Here is a 23,197-nt window from a genome sequence, read left to right as displayed (position 1 = left end):
ACATCTTGTAGAAATTCTCTCTCAAGTTCTGAGCTTGTGTAAATTTTACATTTCTTAAGACTAATTATTAAATTGTGAGAGAGAATGATGGAGTTTTAAATGAAGATGTTCCTGTAGGAAACGACCAGGCTGAGCCTGAGGGAGGGGTCAGGTACATCATCAGTTTAGAATCTAAGTCCAGCCCATTTTGAATTCTGTTGACTCTTATCTACCGCCAATTTGCTTTCACCATTAGTAGCTCAGATTCTTGTGGAAAGTTAGCATTCATTAAACCTGTATTCATTTGAACCACCTTAACTCCTGATTTCATATGTGACAGCACCATTTGTTTTATGTTAGAGGGCATATTTGGAATTTTGAAAAGGTACTGTTATAAAATAACTGCACTGTGAGAGAGCCCATTCATGGTTATCATAATGGTTTTTAAAAATCCCACCCCCAAAAAGGCAAAATAGTGTGCATAAAAAATAAGTAATTCTTCAAATCCTGAGTAAAATACTCATAATATGTCAGAGGTTTATAAGGCAAATCCTGAATTCACAATTTGCAAATCCAGTAAAACTTCAATAATCTATTTTAACTTTCCAGTTATGTGACCTTGAATTGTGAAAAACCAAGTAGGAAGAGACTTCCTTAGTTCTCAGACAGGAGACTACCCAAACCCTCTCTGGATTTTTTTTCTTTTACTCCCAACATACAGTACTATTTCATTAATATAGTGTATACTATCTCTTTAAGAAATACCCTTCTCATGTTGTCATGCATATTCAAATTCCTTACACATACATATTCCTTACAAGTACTTTTTGTTTCGCCTTTACTTTCCTCCTATTCTTTGATCTCCACCGCTATCCCTAAGTCTTCTTCCTATGGCTGAGCCATCTGCAGCCTGCATCCACCACTTTTATTAAAGCTTTCAAAATTTCCTGTGGCAGTAGCAGTATTTTTTCTCACAATTTTGGTTAAGAACAAATAAAAATTATAATGTGTATCCTAAAACAGGCTTATTTTAAAATAAAAGTACTTTGAAATCCAGGGGGGGAAATGGAAAATCCCACTTTTACCTGTGTGTGGCTTCCCCTACGTTGCATCATATTTATTTATTTAGTTTGTAACTTGCCTTTATTATTTTTACAAATAAGTCAAGGTGGCAAATTTATCCAATATATCTTCCGTCTCCTATTTTCCCTATAACAACCCTGTGAAGTGGGTTCCATCCAATGTGTTTCTTAGCCCAGCCAAAAATGTGACTCACCCACAATGTGGGGTCCTAGCTAATGAAGATTAAGGATACTAAAGAAATGGTAATTTGAAATTTTTCTCAACTACTGTAATTCCTTAGATAAGGTAACTTGACAAAATAAAATTATGGAGACAGGTTCATTTCTGCTGGTCACTGCCTCTTATCTCCATTACTGAGATCCTCTACTGATTTTTTTTTAAATTGTCCCAGGGAATGAAGAATGGAACCCTACTTTGTTGTATCCAATTATACACATTTGCGGAATAATCTGTAAATTAGGTAATTTACTTATTTTTCCTTGAAGTTGTAAATTTCTCCTAATCCTGGCAATATACAATTTCTGTCTTAATTTGAATGTCAAATAAAAAGAAACACATTTCCCTTAATATTAAAATCCTGATGGTGAGGAAAAATAAGACACCTATTATAGTAATCTGCCTTTCTTTTCCAACATCCTTGTGGGGAAGAAGAAAAAGAAAACTTCCAAAAATGTGTGTGTGGGGGGGAATTAAAAAGGAAAAGGAGAAAAAATATCTACCTCTGTTCTATAAAGAGGTTGGGTTTTTCTGGCCTTTCAAGGGGTATATTATATTTAACAAGTGCTTCAACTTCTACATTTGTTTATTCTTTAAACACATTTACTGAGGACTAAACCCCAGTGATTTTATTGTATCCAGGGGCACACGTTTTGGATTGCAACTTTAATAAAGTTTTATGTAACTGCTGTGAAATTCTTTAGACCTAAATGACACAATTCAGTTTGTTAACATCATAAGTGTTCTAGGTCCCACTACCATGTGTCCACTATCATATTCTTGTTATCACCATCTGTACTTTGCATTTCATACACACATTATAATTTAAATCAGATGTGTACATTACTTTACAGTCCATTTTCCTCTTTTCCTCTTCCATGCTGAATTTTCCAAACTACTCTTTTCTCCCATCTTTTCTGAAGGCATTTTTGCTTCAGTCTCAAATTATAACAGTGGTGGTGCTCCTTATTTTTACCCAATTGAGTTTGTGACAGAGAATGATTTGAAGGCATTTTTATTTTGAAAGAATAATTTTTGGATAAAGCAGAAAATATTATTTAAAATATTTTAAAAATACATTAAGAATAACCTAATATCCCAAACATAAAAAAGATATATTTTCTCCAATCTCATTTTATTACAATAAAGAACTGGCCGATGAAATAAGCTGTTTTGCTCAAATGTAAGCATACTTTTTGGAAGAATGTTCAAGTTTATGTTAATTCAGTACTGTCCAGTTTTTAAAAGAGAAATGTACTGTACTATAACTGGAAACGGGGGGATATATCTTACTAGATTGGAAAGTAGGGAGACCATGAAAGGATAATTGTAGATTTGTATCTTGAAGGTGTTCTGGGATTAAAATAGTGTATAGGAAAAATCATGCTCATATGGGTTTCATCAAATCAAAACACAGTTTTTGCCCCAAAAAAGAATTGTCCTGTATATAGTGTTGAAGTGATAATGATCAATTTTTGGCTTAACTTCTTATATACCAGTCTGGTGCACATTCAAATTAAAAAAGAGAGACTAATACTCCTTTTTTGGTTTGTAAAACTTAAATGAAAGCTCAACTTTGTAATACTAGCAACTGAGCCTGAGAAATACTCCTTTGCCTACAGTTTTATCATCAATTTCAGAAACCCAAACTTCCAGATGTGTATTGAACAATATACAGGCTAAATGTGCTACAGAACTATAGAGTAACAAGTGTAGGCATTTCTCACATCTTTAGAGTTGACAAAATTTTTGGTTTCCCAATAGAATCCTCTATCCTCTTTTCCCCACCATTCTCCAGAGGATGCGCTCTGATTGAGAAATGACCCCCCCCCCCCAGTTCTGAAGATGTGACAAATGGCTGAACTTGTTACATTCTAGCCCAAGACAATTGATTTGTATGGTGTTTTTCCTCTACAGAATCTGAAATAAACCATGTGTAGGAGGTCCCAAGTGTCAGATCCACAGACACTTGATGCTGTTTTTCCTCTTAATTGTTGATGGACTTGATATTTTTGTAGAAACCCTAACTTGCCAACTGAATTCATGACAAAGAAATTCTTTTAACTTGGCACTTTCTAGTTTGAATACCAGCTGCTATGCTGTAGCAGATTTCATAGAAGAGTTACAGCCATATCGTATTTATTTCACTGAACAGAGATATTTTAACCCACATTCAGAATTTTCTATGAGACATCTCATTAACCTTCACTCTCAATTTTGTGACAATGCAGTAATGAAGTTAGAGCTGTTTTCTTGCGGACAGAACTTTTTTTTTCTGATTTCCAGAATTGGAATAGTAAGATCTCTTGTACAAGAAATCCATATATAATAATGCCTTGTCCCACTCAAGTGGAAAGGCAGGATTATCTAAAAAAAAATCAGCTCAGGATTGTCAGTGTAAACTGGCATTATGAATACTGGTACTGTTTTCCCCCAAAATAAGACCAAGTCTTATATTTCTGGGGGCTCCAAAATAAACATTAGGGGTTATTTTTGGGAAAACAGGATATCAAGGTGATTAGTTCAACTGTGTACACCATCCTAGGCGTGTGCACAAGAGGCAATGAGCACACAGAGGCCAAAGGTGCCCGGTAGTAGCTGCAGCCTGCCAGCCCCTTGGTTGGAGTACTGGGGCTATGCAGTGCAGGTTAGTTGATTACTTGTCCAAGCAGCAGACAGAAGCAGAGGCATGGGGGGGAAAATGGGCCGCAGGAAAGTGTGGCATGTCTGGATTGCCTGCCTTCCCCCCTGCTCTGCCTCTATCTGCTGCTTGGGCAGGTAACTCACCTATGCTGCGTGGGCTGTGCAGCTCTTGAGTGCACCCTCACCGCCTCCAGTGTTGGCCATTCCCCCCCCCCGGCTAATGACCTTAACTAGGGCTTATTTTGGGGTAGGTCTTATATTAAGAGCAGGCTAAAATTAATCTAGGGTTTATATTCTGGTTAGGTCTTACCATATTTTCAGGGAAACACGGAAGCTCTCAATTTACAGCAATCTGTTTAGTGACTGTTCAAAGTTACAATAGCATTGAAAAAAGTGACTTACGACTATTTTCACATTTATGACTAGTGTTGCACTATCCCCGAGTCATGTGATCAAAATTCAGACACTTGGTAACTGACTTATATTTATAATGGGTGTAATGACCTGGGGGCCTTTTGAGATCTTCTGACAAGCAAAATCAATGGGGAAGCCAGCTCACTTAACCATGTTAGTAACTTAACAACTGCAATGATTCACTTAACAACTATGGTAAGAAGGATCGTAAAATGGGGCAAAATTAAGTTACTAAACGTTACACTTAGCAACAGAAATGTTGGGCATTGAGGACTACCTACTATATGTTTACTGCATCAAAATAAAACTTACAAGGCTTCCCAAGTAAAGTAGGTCAATTTCTGCATCTGAAATTGATCCAAGTAACATTCTCATTTATCTTTATTAAATTATCAATTTACGGATAGCTATAAATTGAGGAAAGGTATAATATTTGTTCAGTTTATTTCACAAAAAAAGTTTGTACAATTCTTTATAAACAGGAAGAAAAATGCTCAAGGTTTAAGAACATGAGTGAAAAAAAGCAAAACTGACAAGTGACAAAATAACTTTGGTTACTTAGCTTGTAAAAGATGTTGAAACCCTGTTGAATTCATATGGTTAAAATAGATGGAGTTTTATTTGTTTTTAATTGGTTTCAGTCTTAATTTTCTAATTTTGCAGAGTTTTTAGAAAGAATTAAACCATTTTTTAAAATAAATCTGAATGCAGGACCATCCTAATCTGCCATCCTAGTTTCAGAGACAACTGGAAAAACTTGAAACAATTACTATGGTATTGATGGTTTTAAATATTAAAATAATGAACTCTATGTGTGTATGCGTAGATATAGATATCTCTCTCTTAAATACATTCCAAGGTACAAATATTCTCCACTTGCAAGAAACCAGCCAGGAAAACTTAAGACTTAACTAGGTCAACTATTGTCAAAAACTATTTCCACTGTAGGTATACAGGTGATTTAATAATCTATATAGAACCATGGCTACACTGAAAATCCTCACTAACTATGGCCCCATTCTGACATCCTTGTTCTAGAAAATAGAACAAAGCCATTAAATTCTTGTACAAGTACAGCACTTATATCTTTATGACAAGTTATTGATGGCACTAGTTGGATACAATGAAAACATAGTGTTGCATAGCTGCTCCAATGTACAACTGCATATTCTTCATACTGTAACTTAAATTAGCCTGTACATCCGAAGTAGATCTCTGCAGTCCAAATACATTCAGAGTCTCACATGCACTTACTTTATGAGAAGAAGGGTCACTTTAAAATTTAGGATAGCAGAATTGCTTGTACAGTGTTATTCATGTACCAAATAGGGGAAAAAATTTCTGATACAAATCAGGTAATTACAAAGTGTTTTTTAAACACACAGTGCTTTATAATTACCCCATAGCTAATGTGTGTAGCAGCAATTACCATGGGTCAGTTTGTTATGCAGAACACTTTGCACTCTTCAATGTGGTTAAGAAGCAATACCTCTGCAATTAATGTATAGTTACAACATATTTTGGAAAGAAGAGGAACACTCTATTAATTGCCAGCCTAGTTTAGAGATTTTGTAAAATGCACAGAAGCTGAATGCTGTATCATTTCTCCTTCGCATGAAATTAATGCTGATCGTTTTCTGTTGGCACAGTCTGTTCCTCATTTGGGCTGTATTTACTCTTAAGGGATCTTCCAATATATCCCCAGTATTCTTTCCGTATAATGTCTTTTTCCTTAGAGAGGATTTCACACAACTATAAAAAAGGAAAATTACAGTTTTACTTATATTTAGTTCCCTTCCGTATGCACAGTATTTTACAGAATAATTTGTTGAGATCTTACAGTAAAGCAGGAGACACTACTGTAAATTATACAGTAATTAAAATCTATATGCTGTATATTATATAATAAATTAAATTAGCAGGAATAAAGGACAAAGCCAGTGAACTGGGTAACAGTATTCACTCTGAATTCTTCATTATTAAATATTTAACAGTCTTATTCCAGGTTCCAATAAGTTCAGTCCCTGAAACTTCTTATAATGCTTATAATAATAATTTAAACCAATGTAACTGTTTTGGGTTAGGGTGATAAAATATCTGCAATGAAAAGGATGACACAATGTTGTTTGAAATATAAATTGATCACTTAGGTATCAATATTACCCTAGATTAGAAGATGGCAATTTTTAACTACCTAAAGTGAGAAGAGTTATCATAAATACTCATCTTATTTAGCACTGCCACTATCAAAATCTGCATACAATTTTATAAGCATATCCAAATCAGCTTCAGTTGCAATGAATATTCCCTCTCTCCATTCTACCTTTTCATCTATGTTCATTTCCCTTCCATTTTCTTGTTCCTCATGTATTTAGCTTATAAAAAGTTTTAAGTCAGGAATATGTTTTCTAAAAAGATTAATAGCACTGTTCAAATAAGTTTTGAGATTGAAAATATAATCTATCAAACTTTTTAGCTTTTTAAAACAGTCTTCATATAATTTGGCAAATTAGTCTGATTTTTAAATGAATTATAATATCAGGCCTCTTAATGAACATTAAATAAATACAGCTTTCTAACACAGCAACCAGTTGAAAGACAATTCTTCTAATACTATCATCTATGTGTTGACAGGTTGAAGCAAATGGTAACTATTTCTGATACCAGAAATTACTTTTGAAATGGAATGAAGTTGCTTCTTAAAGTGCAATAATATATGGCTGTGATGGCGAACCTATGGGAGCCATTTCTTACGGCACAGGAGGCATTGCCCTTATAGTGCCAGCACACATGTGCATGCTGGCCAGCTGATTTTAGCCTTCCTTTTCGCTCTGCGGAGGCGTCCCTGAAGGTCCGGAGGGCGAAAAATAACCCAACACACAAACTGGAAGTTCGGGAACTGACTTCCGGTTTGCACATTGGGTGTCTTTTTTCTCCCTCCGGAGGCTTCAGGAAGATAGTTACACTCCATAGAACCAAGTTATTAGTAACAGCTTTATTGGACTGAGCTTCTGTAGGGCTTAATGGAAGCGAGTGAGATAATATTTTATCAATGGGGAGGTTTTGGAAATGAGGCTGAAGATGTGAGCGGAGCAGCTGGAGGTTTAGTTTACATCTGCAATCAGATGTAACTGCTCGACATGTCTGCTCGCGCAGGAGCTTTCCACAGGGCGCGAACCACCTGAGTGGAAGGTTTCCCCTCTCCGTAACCTGGAGGAGGAAAGCTGAATATTCCACTGACTGCCGTGCCAAGTGTGGCAAGCGGTGGCATTGGTGGGGGAGAAAGGTTGAGCTTTGCAATATGCCACAAAGTGGAGCTCTGCAGCATTTAGGGGGCTGTTGAGCTTTGCAGCATGGAGTGGAAGGTGGAGGGGGGGCTTTGCAGACTAGACTGGCAGGGCCGGGAGGAAGGAGAAAAGGCGAGGGGGTGGAATTTGTAGGCGGCAGAAGAGAGTGCGCGCAAAAGCTCCTTTAGGAATACAGAATTTGGCTCAGATCACTAGAGCCAATCCTGCTGCCTGGAAAACAAGTTCTTTGGAACAAGAATCATACGGTTCTCAGCACAGCCATTTCGAATTGGCATGGGGTTGTTATGGCCACTTGTGACTGTCTCATCCTCAGCACAGATTTACTCCGCGTTATCCCAGAAGAACTTCATGCTGGAGGGGAGGGGGGAGAGATCCACTGCTTGTCATCGTTAATATTCTCCTGCCTTCAGGGAGGTGAGACCAAGTTAAGCTCCTCAATGCAGGGGCAGCGTCCTGACGCCCCAGCTTTCCGAAATCCCTCTGCTCCCTTCCATTCAAATAAGTACACCTGGCAGCTTTCGCCCTATTTACATCCGCTCCCTGAGTTTCCCGCTTCCAAGAGACATAGGGGCGGGCAGGCAGAGAGGGGGCGATTGCTGAGTGCAATTACTGGTGGGAAAGGAGCATAGGAAAGAGGCAGCCGGGCAGAGACTTCTTTAGTGCGTGTGTGTGTGTGAGAGAGTCCTGCCAAAGAAACTGCTGCTGCTGCTACCTGTATTACTACTATTACTGAGGCTGCCGGACTGCCCGCACTTCTCCTTCCTCCTCACGGGCAGTCCGGCAACCTCAGTAATAGTAGTAATACAGGTAGCAGCAGCAGCAGTTTCTTTGGCAAGACACACACACACGGCCATCAGCCACCATGCACTAAAGAAGCTGGTGGTGCCGGGGGAGTTGACCAGCTGGGCATGCAAAACAAGGTGCCCCGTGCAATCGCCCCCTCTCTGCCTGCCCGCTCATGTGTCTCTTGGGAGCGGAAAACTCCCCCCTGCAATCTCTTGGATGCAACTCTAAGCTACTGTCCATGTGACTGGCTTGATTGGCCAGTGGGATGAGTGGATTCCAAAAGGAATCTGTTCATCCATTTAGACCCTGGACAGATAAGATTTATCTAGTCCAACCCCTTCCCAAGGCAGGAGTCCTTCCTTCTCTTTGAGAGCTGTCAGTGGCAGTCTGGCAGACATGAGGGAAATGGTGTGTGTGTGTGTGTGTGTGTGTGTGTGTGTGTGTGTGAGAGAGAGAGAGAGAGAGAGAGAGAGAGAGAGAGAGAGAATGAAAGAATAGGAAAGAAAGTAAGCTGGAGAGAGAGAGATAAGAAAGAAGGAAGGAAGAGAAAGAAAATAAGTTGGGGAGAGAGACACAAGAAGGAAAAAGGAAGGAAGGAAAGAAAAAAAGGAAGGAAGGAAGGAAAAAAGGAAGGAAGGAAGGAAGGAAGGGAAAGAAAGAAAGAAGCCCACAATTTTGGTTGCTAAGCAAGAGCGTTGTTAAGTGAGTTTCACCACATTTTCCACCTCACCCAGTCACATGGCCGGTAAGCCACTCCCACAAAGCAGGAACACCTACAGAAGAGGCTCAAAATTTTTTTGAATGCCTCACCAGCCATAAACCTCACAGCACGTCACTGGAGAACAGTATGATTATTGTTTCAAAGACTTGTTTTCCAGGCAGCAGGATTGGCTCTAGCGATCTGAGCCAAATTCCGTATTTCTTGCTTGCATTTACTTTTGATTTCATTTGTATCCAAATGCATACATACATACATCCCCCCCATCTCCTTTCTCTCTTTCTCTCTCTTGCTTTCTCTCTTCCTTGAAGCCTCTGGAGGGCGAAAAACAGCCCTAAGGGCAACCCGGAAGTCCCGAACTTCCAGGTTGCCCGTAGGGCCATTTCCCCCCCTCGGAGGCTTCAGGGAAGCCTCCGTAGGGCCCCTGGGAGGGGGGTGCTGTTTTCACCCTCCCAAGGCTCCTAGTAAGTCTCTGGACCCTGGGAAGGGCGAAAAATGTGTCCATCCGCAAAAATGGGAGGGGAGTCGTGCGCATAGCATTATGGGTGTGGCATGCAAGCGCATGACCCCCCTGTGCTCCCCTCGCTTTTGGCACGCAATGGCAAAAAGGTTTGCCATCGCTAATATATGGGAAAGAAGAGTTTATACCATAAGACCCCTAAGCTCAAATGATTAATGTATTTTATTATACTTGACATAAAACACCATAGTGACTGGCATGTTTGAAACTTACAACAGTAAGAGTATGACACATTACATGAATGAGCATGTCATTTTCTTCATCCTTTTGGAGATTTACTATAACTTTTCATTGTACGATTCAGTGGGCAAGGAACTTAGGATATAACATAATGCTTGAACAATGGGAAAATATGTAGATGAAAGGTGTAAAATTTACATTAAATTACAATGTACAAGAACGTTTTTATAAGAGAATTATTGTTGATATTTAACATTGGACAAGTTGTCAAGAATGTATAAAGATATGTCAAATGAATGTTGGAAATGCAAATGTAGTAAAGGTGACTTTTATCATTTATGATGGACATGTGATAAAGCACAGAAATATTGTAGTAGGATTCATATTCTAATACAGAAGATTCTTAAAGTGAATATAAAGATAAAACCAGAGACTTTTCTTTTGGGTTTAAGGGAAAAAGGCTGGGGGAGAAATTTTATGCACAAAAATGGAAGGACACTTTGATTCCCACAATGGATGAATGGCTGCAAAAATTGATGGAGTTAGCAGAGATGTTCAAATTGACTGCTCTGATTAAAGAAAAGAACACAATTAACTTTGTTTCTATTTGGAAACCACTTCTAGATTTTATGCTTAGTGGGAAAAAACAAAACTTTCATTTTGGGTTTTGCCAATTATATAGGTTTGTTGTTATAGAAAAGGCTAGTTTATGTTATTATAAAAAAGTAAAAAGTCGAGGTTTGATGCTATTATCTTATTCTACTGCACCAAAAGGAGTTGGAAGTCAATGCCTATTCTTTCTTTTTTCCGTTTGCCCTACACTTTTCCCCTTTTCCTCCTTTATTTTCCCATTATTGTCTTTTGTATTTTATATTCAGATAAACTAATAAAATTTTGAATTTTGAAGAAAAAAAAATAGATTTACTATAACTTCTGTTAAGGACGTCAGTTTGGGGTGGCTACTGTAAAGAACTTTAAGCTTTAAAGAACTAACCTCTAATGCTTTGCTGAGAGTTTCTTCCTTGTTTTCACACTGGTTTTCTAACATGTCTTCATATATGTCCACCAAGAAGGCAATTAGATAAGGGGAATTATGACTTGGCTGCAATTCCAGTAGCTGTTCTAGCAGGTCTGGATATTTTGAAAGGCCACGATCTTGCAAAATCCTGAAACGAAAACGTTTGATGAACATCATATTAAATTTCAATCAACTTGCCATTTTTTAAAAAAATGTAAACATTCTAGAAACATGGGTATCCTAGCTCCAGTCTCATGTTCTGCTTGCTCATCTTAATAGCAGCAGAAGGAAATTAAAGCACCTGTGCTTTTCTCTCATTCTTCTTTCAACTCTCAAAACAAACCTTATCTTTCCTCATGGACAGAACTTCTTCTGCCCACTTGCTACAATCTCTGAGGGATGCATTAGGTGATGAAATGTGATCTTTTAATGGAAGGACCATTAAATCCAGGGCCTAAAATTAGCCAGCTATATTACTGCAGTATTTTAAGCATTAAAAGAACTTATACTACTCTAGTTTGGCTATAGAAATGATACCACCTATCCAATATAAAAAAAGCAAAGCATTTTTTACTGTGAAAAAGTTGTGGTTTGATGTTAATGCTTTATTTTACTACAACAGAGGGGATTGGAAGTCAACACTTTTTTTTTCTTTTCCCTAGCCCTTCCTTACTTCTCTTCTCCCTTTTTCTCTCCACTGTCTTCCTATTTACTTTTGTATTTTGTATCTTATCTTATAACCGAATAAAATATTATTTTAAAAAGCAAAGCATTTTTTAAAATCATGTTCTGTGCTGTTAGCTGGTTGAACGTTTATTTTTATTTGTTGTGTAATTTACATCCCACCTTTGTTTTGTACTCAAGGTCTCTTGCCTATTTTTTCCCATAACAACTTCCCTAGGAGTTGGGTTAAGCTGAGAGAGAATGACTGGCCAAATGTCACTCAGCTGACTTCCCTGCCTAAAGGAGGACTAGAACTCATGGTCTTCCACTTTCTAGATCAGCACCTTAACCAGTACACTACTTGCTTTGTCAGTTCCTTTTATTGGAACTGTTAGCAGGACATTCTCTGAATAAGTGTATTTATAATTTCTCCTATGGAAACCCTTTTCATGCAGAATAAATAGAGTCCCATGTATGGTTCCAGAAAATCCCAGGGAAGGAAACTCTATTTATTATAAAAAAATCAATAATAAAATGACATTTTTGAAAAGTTTCTTTCTGGATTTGCTAGTCTTAAGAGAGGGCAAGACATTTGCATCTCCTCTTACCATCAAAATACATTTTGTTTAGTGAAACAAAAACAGTGGTTCTGTGGCTTCCACTTAGCCACATACTTCAAAGCATTTTTTTATAATCGAAAAGGTAAAAAAAAAACCTTTAACAATAATAAAGCAATAATATTTTTATCTGAATCCTGGGCTGGTACCAAACTTTACCCTTCTTTATGTGCATTAAATTTGTAACACACAGCAACATTAAACATGTAGGTAAAACAATCTCACCCTCTAAGGTAGTTCCAGGCACTTTCATTATGAGGTACCAGCTTGATCATTTCTAGGGTGTACCTGAAAAGGAAAAACAAACTGGATAAGGAAACTATGGAATAACCATATGTCTGTCAAGGTAGCATAAATCTTGAATGGCACACACAGGCTCATCAATCTATGGAGTGATTTTATGGATACTAGACATAAAATATTCTAATTTTACAACAGAAATCCAGAGGATTTTGCACATGCGTCAGGGACTCTGGCATCTTGTAATTACCTTAAAAACGTTCTCCAATTTATAGAGATTGGAAGGATGCTTTAGCCAACAGTAGGGACAATTCCATCCCTACTGTCTTTGGGTGCACATAGTTTAATATTTTTGAAACAATATCTGGATAATTCTAACCCAGATAGTATTCAGCATGTTTTACTGTATTATTAAAACACAAAAGAAAAAAGGGCTTATTTTAAATTCACCTTGTTCCTTATCATGGAAATGTTTTAAGGGTTTATTCCAGTAATGCAATAATCCATAGAACTGTTCCATTCCATACTTTGGACAGTTTTTGTTTTAGAGTTACTCCTAATGATACTTTTACAAATCAAAATATTTCCTATATAGATAAAGGAAAGAGAAACCATACATCGAGTAGATTTATATCACAAGGAACATAATGCCCAAAGTATTTCCAATTTTTTAAACAAAAAGAAGTTAAGTCATTTTTACCATATGAATTATATGTTGCAAATTCCAGGTTCTCCATCATACCACGCCCTCTTCCCAGGTTTTCCCCCCATTTCTTTCCAATTCTATGAGCTTAATTGGCCTTTTTTAGGAGTACTTTCCAGAACGATAGGGATTTTCTTACAATATATTTTGTAGTTCTACAATTTTGGATTACCTCTCTTTTTGGATGTGGCTGTATCAAGTTGTAATTGGAAAACTGAAGTGGCCATAACCCCAAACTACAGTGCACAATGCTTAAGTTAGCAAAAGGATTCTAAAAGTCCACTGGGGATATGTGTACAAAATTATCCATAAAATACACTGCATGTATACTTGTACACCCTTGTTGTATTCATTCATGGCACAAGATAAAACCAACTAAAACATTACATACTGAATTTCTCTTTCTAGAACAGCAGGATCATTGTAACCAGATGTGTTTGAAATCACAAAGTATCTTTGGTTCCACGCGGAATTATTTCTGACATCTTCTTTCAAAAGTTGCTCAACATATTCCAATTCATCATCCCACAGCTTAAATTCCTAAACATATAAAATTGAAGGAAACACAAAGACACTGCATCAGGAAAAGTATCTCATTTCCATTAGTTCTAACCTTAACTGAGACAACTATAGATTTAAGAGTTAGTGAACATGCATTCTCACATAATTATAGCAATTACACAAGCAACAACATGACTATCTTGCTACCATATCTGAGATGTCAAAACCAAATTAACCACACGCTAAACGTCAGATATTTATTATATACCTTGTATACGATTTGTAGGGAAAAGTATTACAGATATGAACAACCTGATCTGTCTGAAGCACATTAATGCAATTATCAAAACACACAAAATCACTTCCCCAACTTCTGTTATAAATGACATCATGGGATTCAGACAGCATCCATAGACATTACTTCACTTTCTCAGCAGATAAATGAACAACTGCCATTTGTTCCTTTTGGGTGGGGTGGGGGTGGGGGGAAATAAAGCAAAACAAAAACTTCCAACTTTTCCTTTCATACATTTCCTGCTCAGATTAACAATGATCAATTGTTAATAACAGCCACAGGAAAATACCTGAATGACCCATTGTCTATGTTGCCAAGCATGGTAATTCTTGGCATCCTGGTTAAGAATGTTTGCAATAAATTCGAGTTCTTGTGATGGGTCCTTCAACCACTCTATCAAAACTCGCCGGTGGTGCCTAAAAAAAATCAAGGATGTTAAAAAACAGTAGTTAGCACGTGCTTTTGTAATTGCAATCTGGTTGTTTGGCATACTTAACTGTTCATACTTACAGCCATTTGCCAAGCACGTCAACTATGTGATCACCATTTGCAGTCTTCTCTGCTAGCTTCCCCAGAAAGTCAATGGCAAAGCCAGCAGAGAAGCTTGCAAGCTGCTACCACCTGCCAAGAAGACTCCCTCTCTTCTCTAGGAGCTGGCTGAAAGAACTCCCTGCCAAGCTCCATGCAAGAAGGCATGAAGGATTTCAGTTCCATGCAAATAGGCACAGAGCTGAAATCCTTTGGCAGGGAGCTCTTTCAGCCAGTCCCGAGAGATGAAAAGAAGCCAAAATTCAAGCAGGATGTTCAGCCCTGAATGGAGGTAGCATGATAACATAAGGAGGGCCTGGGGCCTCAGGGATGGGGGACCCTGGGAGGCCTGGCACAGACTGCACATGAGTGTGTTCTGGCTTGGATTTCGGCAGGGAAGACTTTCAACTCCTGAACAGAAAGGCACTTGTGCAGCCTGTGTCAGCCCTCCCAGGGTCCTCCCCGTTCCTCTGAGGCACCCCATACTCCTTAGTCAGGACTGTATCCCTTTAACAACCCTCAAATCCCTTAACAACTGGGAGTGGTGAGATTGTGGTCATTGAAAAAAGCAACCAGGTAACATCTTGCTTGACCAACCACTTTGCTCAATAATTGAGATTCCAGTCCCAAATAAGGTAATATGTTGAGGACTATCTGCAATCTCTTAGTTATGGGAATGCCCCTGCCAGAAAAACAGCCATGAGCGAGATTTGCATGAGATGCTGAGCCTGGTTATGTTAAAGCTTAAATAGGATTTTTACATTAGTGTGGAGGATTTTTTAATTTATTTTTCTCTCTCAGGTTTTCTTCCCACGTTTAAAAGTTTTTGTTTGTATGGATTATATTTTATACTGTTCCTCATAGTTGATTGATGGGGTTTTAATATTGTCTTATTTTCAAAATAGGCTGGAAAACCAATTTGATTTTGCATTCCCCTAGGAGGATCCTGGGAGTCTAGGACCACACTTTGAGAAATGTTGTATTTGTGGGCTAGACAAACTCAGTTTATTTCAATGGCTTATGACCAAGTGTTCTGTGCCAACCCTGAAAATGATTTTATTCACTAATCAGGTTAACCGAATTGTCTGAATAAAGGGATTGTTAGCTCAGCAGAAGTTGAGAACATTTGGAAACGTGACCTGCATGCATCCACTGAAATATATATTTTAATTGACATGGATGTAAGAAACTTTCCCTTGTAATGATAGCTTTACAACAGCTCTTTCACTTGCCCAAACTATCATTTGATGCTTCAGAGATGCCTACAAACATATGCCATACCTACTAAAATTGCCTCTTCAGTTGCTAATCACATGGCTAATAAAACTTGTTGCACAAGAAGTGTGGCAATGGTGCATAAGAGGGAACACCCAAGCATATAAAAACCACAAAGACAAATTATCCAACAAAGCACAGCATAGAATCACTGAACCGTTGCTGTTGTGGATTCCCTGTTGTATTTTTCTCCTTGACAGATGCAGCCCCTGCATCTTAGATGAATCTGTGCTTTGTTTAAACACCCTTGTTTTGCTCCGGCAGTAACTGAGATATATTATTTCCATCACATTGTTCCAGCACAATATACAAAGCATAGCCAACATAATAATATCTTATTTTTTTAAAAAAAAAAAACCAAGACCACCACAACAGGAGCATTTTCTCAGATTATTATCTCCGTCAGTATCCTTGTACCAACAAAGTCTGCAGCTTAAAGAACTCTCACTATAACTTTCTGTTGAACTTCTGCTTAACAGTCTGTGTGTAACAATTCTGCACTACGTATTACAGCGAATCAAATATTTACATATATAGGAAATAACTTTTTTTTAACTGAAAGAATCTATGCTTACCAGACTTGGTAATTCTTTGGCTGATCTTCAATGATAGCAGTAATGTAATTGAGTTCCTCATTTAAGTCTTTCTTCAAGGACTGCAGAAGTACCCTACGGAAATGCCTACAGGAGAAAAGAAGGGGCAGGAATTCTTGTCAATGAGTTCAGCTGCTTCCCCATATTACTCCCTACTACTGTCAGTACTTCAAAATCGATCATTTCCAAATAAATAATAGTTCTGGATGGGCATTTTTTTTTTGAGAATCAGACTCCCAAACCTGTAAGATGGAAGATGGCATTTGCTACATTTCAGAGACAGCCCATAGGTTTCTGCTAAACTCCTCAAATTATCAACTCGAGCCAATAATGGTTAGGAATGACAGACATTGCAGTCTGACAGCATTGAGGACTGTCTCATATTGATGAATTTCTGCTATTGTTAATAGTAATACATTTCCTAGATAAGCTCTTGACTTAAAAAATGAACTGTGTCCAATCAGTAAGAACGGATGCCACAAATAAATACAACCCATTCAATGAAAATAACGATGGGCTAAATAGTCTGTTTCATTTAAGGTTTTCATTAACTTTGCTATTGTGAGGATCATTAAGCTTTTCGTGGTTATGACTTGGCTTTATGAACTAAGTTGTAGGTTGTTTGTAACTTTGTAATGTCTATAGTATTTTGTTCACTTGCTAAACTTATTATAAAGCTAATCACTTACAAATCACTGAGTATTTACCCATGTAATATAGCTTTATTATTATTATTATTATTATTATTATTATTATTATTATTATTATTATTATTATTATTATTATTTTCTTTACTCCCTCCTTATTGGTGTTATAATGATAATAATGATTATTCTTTGCATCTTCTGAGATCTTCTGCATCGAGAAACAAATTCCTTATGTGTCTAATCACACTTGGCCAAATAGAGAGAATGTGTGTGTATTCATGCATTCATTCTTTCCTAGAGTCACTTGGATAGGTGGCACAAACAAATAAATAAAAAGTTTACAAATATCACACCAAAAGGCAACTTGTAAATAATCTGAATCGCCTCAGTATTTTAAAATTGTCTTCTTTTAGAATTTCGGAACAGAACAACAACAACAACAACAACAAATTTCAAGATGGCTACATACCATACTGTGTAGTTTGCAGCATTAAGTTCAATGGCATCCCCTGTTAACTTGAAAGCTCTTTCACTCCTTTCATCATGTTGCAGAACGGCCCGGAAGTAATCATACACATCTTTAACTAGGCAGAAAAGTTTAGTTTGTCAAATCTGTCTTTGGCTTTCCTCTGCCACATTTACTCTTACTTTTTCAGATATAAGACTGTTTTTTCTTCATGTCCCATATTTAGCACAAATTACTGGTGACCTTAATTTTACAGCTCTGTGTATCTTTTCCTACATTCTCTCTTTTAATATTTCCTACTAGGATCCTGGCTCTCACCTTCATGTTCTTGTACCTTCAAAAATCCACCAACTCAAAATCATCTCCACTCATCCTCTTATTGCCTACTCCTGTGATGGCGAACCTATGGCACGCGGGGCCAAAAGCAGCATGCAGACCCCTCTCTATGGGCACGTGCGCCGTCACCAGCTGCTCTTATGGATTCCGTCACGTGCATGCACATAAGCCAGCTGGTCTCTTGTGTTCCAGCATGCGCACGCATCAAGGGTGGGTTCCTGCCAGTTCTAACCTCTTCTATAGAAGAGGTTCCACAAATCTACAGAACCGTTTAGAACCGGTTCCAGCTCTCCCCCGACCCCACCCGTCCGCACATCATCAAGATGAAGAGCGAGAGGAGAAATTCTGGGAGTTGAAGTCCACAAGTCTTAAAGCTGCTAAGTTTGAACACCCCTGGGTTTTTTTTTCTAAAGCGTTAGGCGTGCAAGGGTCTTGTAACTTGACAGCTTTAAGACTTGCGTGCTTCAAATGCCAGTTTCTGAGCCAACATTTTGGTTGCTAAGCAAGAGTGTTGTTAAGTGAGTTTCACCACATTTTACAAGTTGGTCATGCCTACCCAGTCACATGGCTGGCAAGCCACTCCCACCCAGTCACATGGCCAGCAAGCCACTCCCACAAAGCAGGCCACACCTACAGAAGAGGTTCTAAAAAAATTTGAAACCCACCACTGGCACACATGCTCCAGTTTCGGCACTCGGTGCCGAAAATGTTAGCTGTCACTGGTCACTTCTATCCCAGAAAACTGAAAAAAATCTTCTGATACTCTTCTTCAAAATTGCTTCTTTTAATTTTTAACTTTAACTGAATACACGCAACTGGCTATGCTGACATCTATCACATCCTACTTTATTTTTATCTTGTCTTCCATTCCATTGTTCTTCCAAGGAAAAGAAACAACTCCTTGCCCCACATCTTTATTTCAAATCACAATGAGTCCACTTAGAGCAACGTAGGTAATAATATTCTAAAAAAATGCTTAGAATTGCAAACAGAAGAGTAAATACAGATATCCCCTTGTGATATGTTAGGATTCTGTTCTCCGAAAACCTCATATAAAGCAAAGTTATACAAACTGAGGCACTGGGGGAAAAAGAGATTGTGAGGTAAGGTGTCAAATTTTGTACCCTGAATTTTTTTACAAAAGTATTCATAATGTTTTAGAGTCCTATTCTTATGCCTTGTGTTATTCAAACGTGTTTTTATCCTTGTTCCTAGTCTATGTAAAATAAAAACATTTTATCCACCTTTTCTACAATTGGAATTCTAATGTGTATCATGGCAGACAAATAGTGGAATGTATTACAGCACCATGAACTTCATTTTCATTCTTTCTTATGTTGCACCCAGATGTACCCAGATTAAAAATTTGTCCCAGGACTAAAGATCCTTTACCAACTTTGGTGCAAGTTACTATGGCCAGCTTTGTTTTCAGTGTTAAAAAGGTCCTTTTTCTATTGGGTAAGAAGCTTGGATGAGATTTGATGGACATTTTGATACCACAGTAATAGCAACTACAAATAGAGAAACAAGTGGAGCACACAACTAGAATAACCACACAACACATTGGTCATTGGTGAGGGCATCAGGGTTTTGATGGAAAAATATTCAAGTAGTTTTGGCAGGAAAAAAATATTGGTATGTTTCAGACATTTGACACTTCTGGGATTATTTAATAAGTAGATAGAATAACTTTTAATTAACTGCAACCTCGTGTAATAGCTTGTAACAAGCACAGCTCTAATCTTAGTTTCTTTCATGTATTGATGATCTAATCACCTGTTTCATCTTTGAATCCCAATGAAAAACACACTGCAGAATTCCAGATATTTATGGACCATTATGAAATCCTACAATTTATTCCAAAGTCAACCTCAGAGTGTTCAGCTGAAATTACTCCCAGAGCAGCCTGAAAAAAATTGTAATTTTAATTTACACTGCTCAGTAATGTATCAGCCAGTACAATTCAACTAGACTACAATGGTGTATCAGTGAGAGAATCCAAAAACCAGCAGAGAAGATAAACTTTAGATGGTCCATTTATTCCCTACTATTGAGAAGAAGTCTCTCAAGCATCTTCTAAACTTACATTTTTCACTATATATGATCTGTACAACAGGATGTGGCCCATCATCTTGAGGAACTGGGTCAATATCTGCCCATTCCTTCCTGTTCCTGTAAAGAAACAAATCAGTCAGCAGATAGCAAATGCAAGAACATTTGAAGGAAATATATAGTTCAAGGGTATCTCCTAAATATCAAAGACTTGTTCACATATGTCAGGGCTGTCAAACTCATGTCACAGCAGCATCACGTCACTTATTGACACTTTCCCCCCCTTCATTAAACCAGGCATGGGCGTGGCCAGTACGTGAGGCATCCAACCCGTGGTCCAGGAGTTTGACAGCCCTGGTGTATGTTGTAGTACAGAATAGCTCCTGGCTGAGAATTGTATTTGCAACTGGGAAAGAAGAATTTGTATGTAAAACAAACCTTTGATATGTTTTAAGCATTCCTATTACTATGGCTCTCTATAAACCTGTACAAATGCAACATCACAAGGAGCCCTATCTGCAGAAACATAGGAAACATGTCTTTTACCCAACTAGGCACCTTGCTGATATATAGGATTAAACAAAGAAGGCATTCTGGGACTTGTACTCTAATACATTTGGTTGCAGGAGGCTGGATAACAATAAAAAGTCAGCCCTATAAACTTAATGTAGCAATATATCCAAGAAAATTGACAGTGTGTATAGATAGCACTGTGACTTGTTATTATTGTTTATCCAATTTGTCATCTAAGGGTTAGAGTTAGGGACTCACAACAAGTAAAAACAGTCCAATAACAAGAAGTTAAAGATACGAAAGGAACAGCATGATGCCAAGGGAGGTTTATACAAGATTTATTAAGAAAGTAACTAGAGCATTAATGCTACAAATGGCAAGAGATATAAGACCGTACTATTATTGGAAAGATACAGGTTGATGCAATAAAAATGTATAATAAAAACTAAGCTAAATTTAGTTTTCTAGTATGTATAAAATGAAGTGACAACAGTTATAGTTAAATAATGATTAATAATGATAACAATACATATAGATATATGTTAGATAATAAGAAATTTTATATGAACAACACATGGAGATTATGAGAGGAGGTTTAAAAGCTTTATTTAGAATATGTTATAAAGATGTATTGTGATTGGATGATCTTAGGATGATTTAATAAAATGTTATCATATAATCCTATTCTAGATTTTGAATATCATATATAAAAGGATGTAAAAACAATTATAGTCAAATTAAGGTTGAGATATAATAATTGTGATATACATAAATATAGGTGAATTTAAAATATGCGATTTGATATGAAAAGCAGGTGGTGACTATGGAAGAGATACATGGAAATACTGTAACCAACTGACACACTGTCTACATTTTGTAATGGAAGATGGGTATTTTTATTTTTATGTTTGTTTGTCCTTGTTCAAAAACAAATAAAAATTGTTATAAAAAAAACCAAGACGTTAAAAACCATTATACAAGCTCATAAAAAAATATCCGGAATGAATTTAAACAACGATTATCAGTTAAACTATTTGTTTTATATTTCTACCAATTTATATACGTTGAATTTTTTTTCTGAAAAAAAAAGAGCAAGAAGCACAAAATGAGTTCTCCACTGAAACCCAACATATTTAAGAAGAATTTCCAGACCAGGAAATTTATATTTGGGAGGGGGGGGGGAGGAGATTTAAACGTTTACATTTCACAAAACACTATGCTTCCTCAAAGAGTATTTACTGTGGTTTTTATTTCCAACATTTATTTAAATTCAAAACACTTTTCCTCCATGCTGAACAAGCATCCCTGGATATTCTCGATTTGGAATGGAATGAATGGCTGGAGAGAGAACCTAGCTTTTCCTAGGTGGACTTCACCCTTCCTTCATCTCCCCACATCGACAAATGGGAGATTATTCACTTGATTTAGATGCCCATCCAACCTGAAGTTCCTTGCAATGAAATTATGTCTCAATTAAGGACATTTGCCAATATAAGGAGTGCCTTAAAACCTCAAGGCGTCTCCAAATTACTAGCAAAATTAAATCCTGCATTGATGATGTTACCTTGTCTGGTAATGAACCGAGCTCAGAGAGTACAAAGGACTCCACCAGTTCAACTGAGCTAGATACTCTCTTCCATTGAAAAGTACTTTTTTTCCAAAGGCAACTGGACTTTTTGGTTTTTCTTTGAAGACGTTTCGCTTTTCACCCAAGAAGCTTCTTCAGAAGCTGAAGAAGCTTCTTCGGATGGGAAGCGAAACGTCTTCAAAGAAAACCAAAAAGTCCAGTTGCCTCTTGAAAAAAGCATCCTTGCGACACCCATGACCTGGATGACTGAGAATCCCAATAGACCTCTTTCACTGAAAGTTAAAGCAGCTTAACCGAGTTCAGGGGGAAGCGGCTTCTAATCAGACGGCTCCGCCGAGGTGGAGGAGAGCCCTATCTACCTGTACAGCACGTAGCCAGCGGAGTCCAAGGGTTCACCGCACTCCAGCAGCTCTCCGTCTCCCGCGGCATCGGCTTCCGTCCCCAACCGAAGGGTGCAAACCTCCGGGCTCCCTCTGTCTTCCTCGTCCGCCATCATCGCCAACGCCTCCGCCCACCCCGGAAGAACCGAAACCTGGAGGAGCCTATGAGAAACAAAACGGCCATCCCTCCCCGCACCATAGAGTCGCAGCCGGCTGTACGGCGGAAGTGGCTCTGATCTCACGCGGACGCGCTTTTTGCTCCCAGCCGGTTCCGATGTTGCAAAGGCTGAGCGGGAGGCTGAGCTTCCGCTCTGCGCTTAGATAGAGAATGGAAGGCGGCTTCCCAGTGCCTTCTGCTGGCGTTTCTCCCTAGTATATTAGCCAATCTAATCTACCAGATGTTAAGACACAGAACAGCAAAAATCGCAGTTATTTGTTTCTGCTAGCCCCTCGGTAAAATCTTGGCGATATCTCGACCCCGTTTGGGAAACGCCACTTGTTCGTAGATGAGTGCAGCGCCCAACTATTTTATTTATTTCGTCAAGCAAGTATTAGACAACATACATATGTATAAACATGATTTTGGATACATGAAATGGATACGAATAAATGGGGACAGTGGGACAGGGACGGCAGGCACGTTGGTGCGCTTATGCACACCCCTACTGACCTGTTAGGAATGGAGTGAGGTAGACAGTCTAAGGCAGGGGTGTCCAAACTTGGGAACTTTTAAGACTTGTGGACTTCAACTCCCAGAATTCCCCAGCCAGCATGCTGGCTGGGGAATTCTGGGAGTTGAAGTCCACAAGTCTTAAAGTTCCCAAGTTTGGACACCCCTGGTCTAAGGTTAGTTTTGGGGGTTTGGGTACTACTGCAGTATCCTGCTTTACAGCGCAATTAACCTTCACAGTAAGTGTAGGTTGAATCCCTAAAGA

General features: G+C 38.1%; 1 protein-coding gene across 1 annotated transcript; it reads right to left on the bottom strand.

The window, feature by feature from the left end:
• Positions 1 to 4,762: 4,762 nt before the first annotated feature.
• On the bottom strand, positions 4,763 to 22,455 carry FNTA (farnesyltransferase, CAAX box, subunit alpha). Its single transcript, XM_081943361.1, has 9 exons — positions 22,242 to 22,455; positions 19,816 to 19,901; positions 17,397 to 17,511; positions 16,263 to 16,367; positions 14,174 to 14,300; positions 13,480 to 13,628; positions 12,371 to 12,433; positions 10,842 to 11,013; positions 4,763 to 6,087 (listed from the first exon to the last, which is right to left on the bottom strand). Exons 1-9 carry the CDS (start codon positions 22,376 to 22,378, stop codon positions 5,956 to 5,958), a joined length of 1,086 nt encoding a protein of 361 aa, XP_081799487.1. The 5' UTR covers positions 22,379 to 22,455; the 3' UTR covers positions 4,763 to 5,955.
• Between the last annotated feature and the right edge of the window lie 742 nt (positions 22,456 to 23,197).

The sequence above is a fragment of the Natrix helvetica genome, assembly GCF_964273705.1.
Source record: "Natrix helvetica genome assembly, chromosome: 2".
NCBI lineage: Eukaryota > Metazoa > Chordata > Lepidosauria > Squamata > Natricidae > Natrix > Natrix helvetica.
This window is presented reverse-complemented; position numbering and strand designations above follow the sequence as displayed.

What these genes read in the sequence shown, in the direction of transcription:
- FNTA (XM_081943361.1), bottom strand. Translation starts at nt 22,378, where the DNA reads ATGATGGCGGACGAGGAAGACAGAGGGAGCCCGGAGGTTTGCACCCTT. An exon ending in CCAAAGAATTACCAAGTCTG is followed by an intron (nt 14,301 to 16,262) that starts GTAAGCATAGAT and finishes GATTTTTTTTAG; the next exon opens with GCACCACCGGCGAGTTTTGA. An exon ending in GCCTGGAACTACCTTAGAGG is followed by an intron (nt 11,014 to 12,370) that starts GTGAGATTGTTT and finishes TTTTCGTTTCAG; the next exon opens with GATTTTGCAAGATCGTGGCC.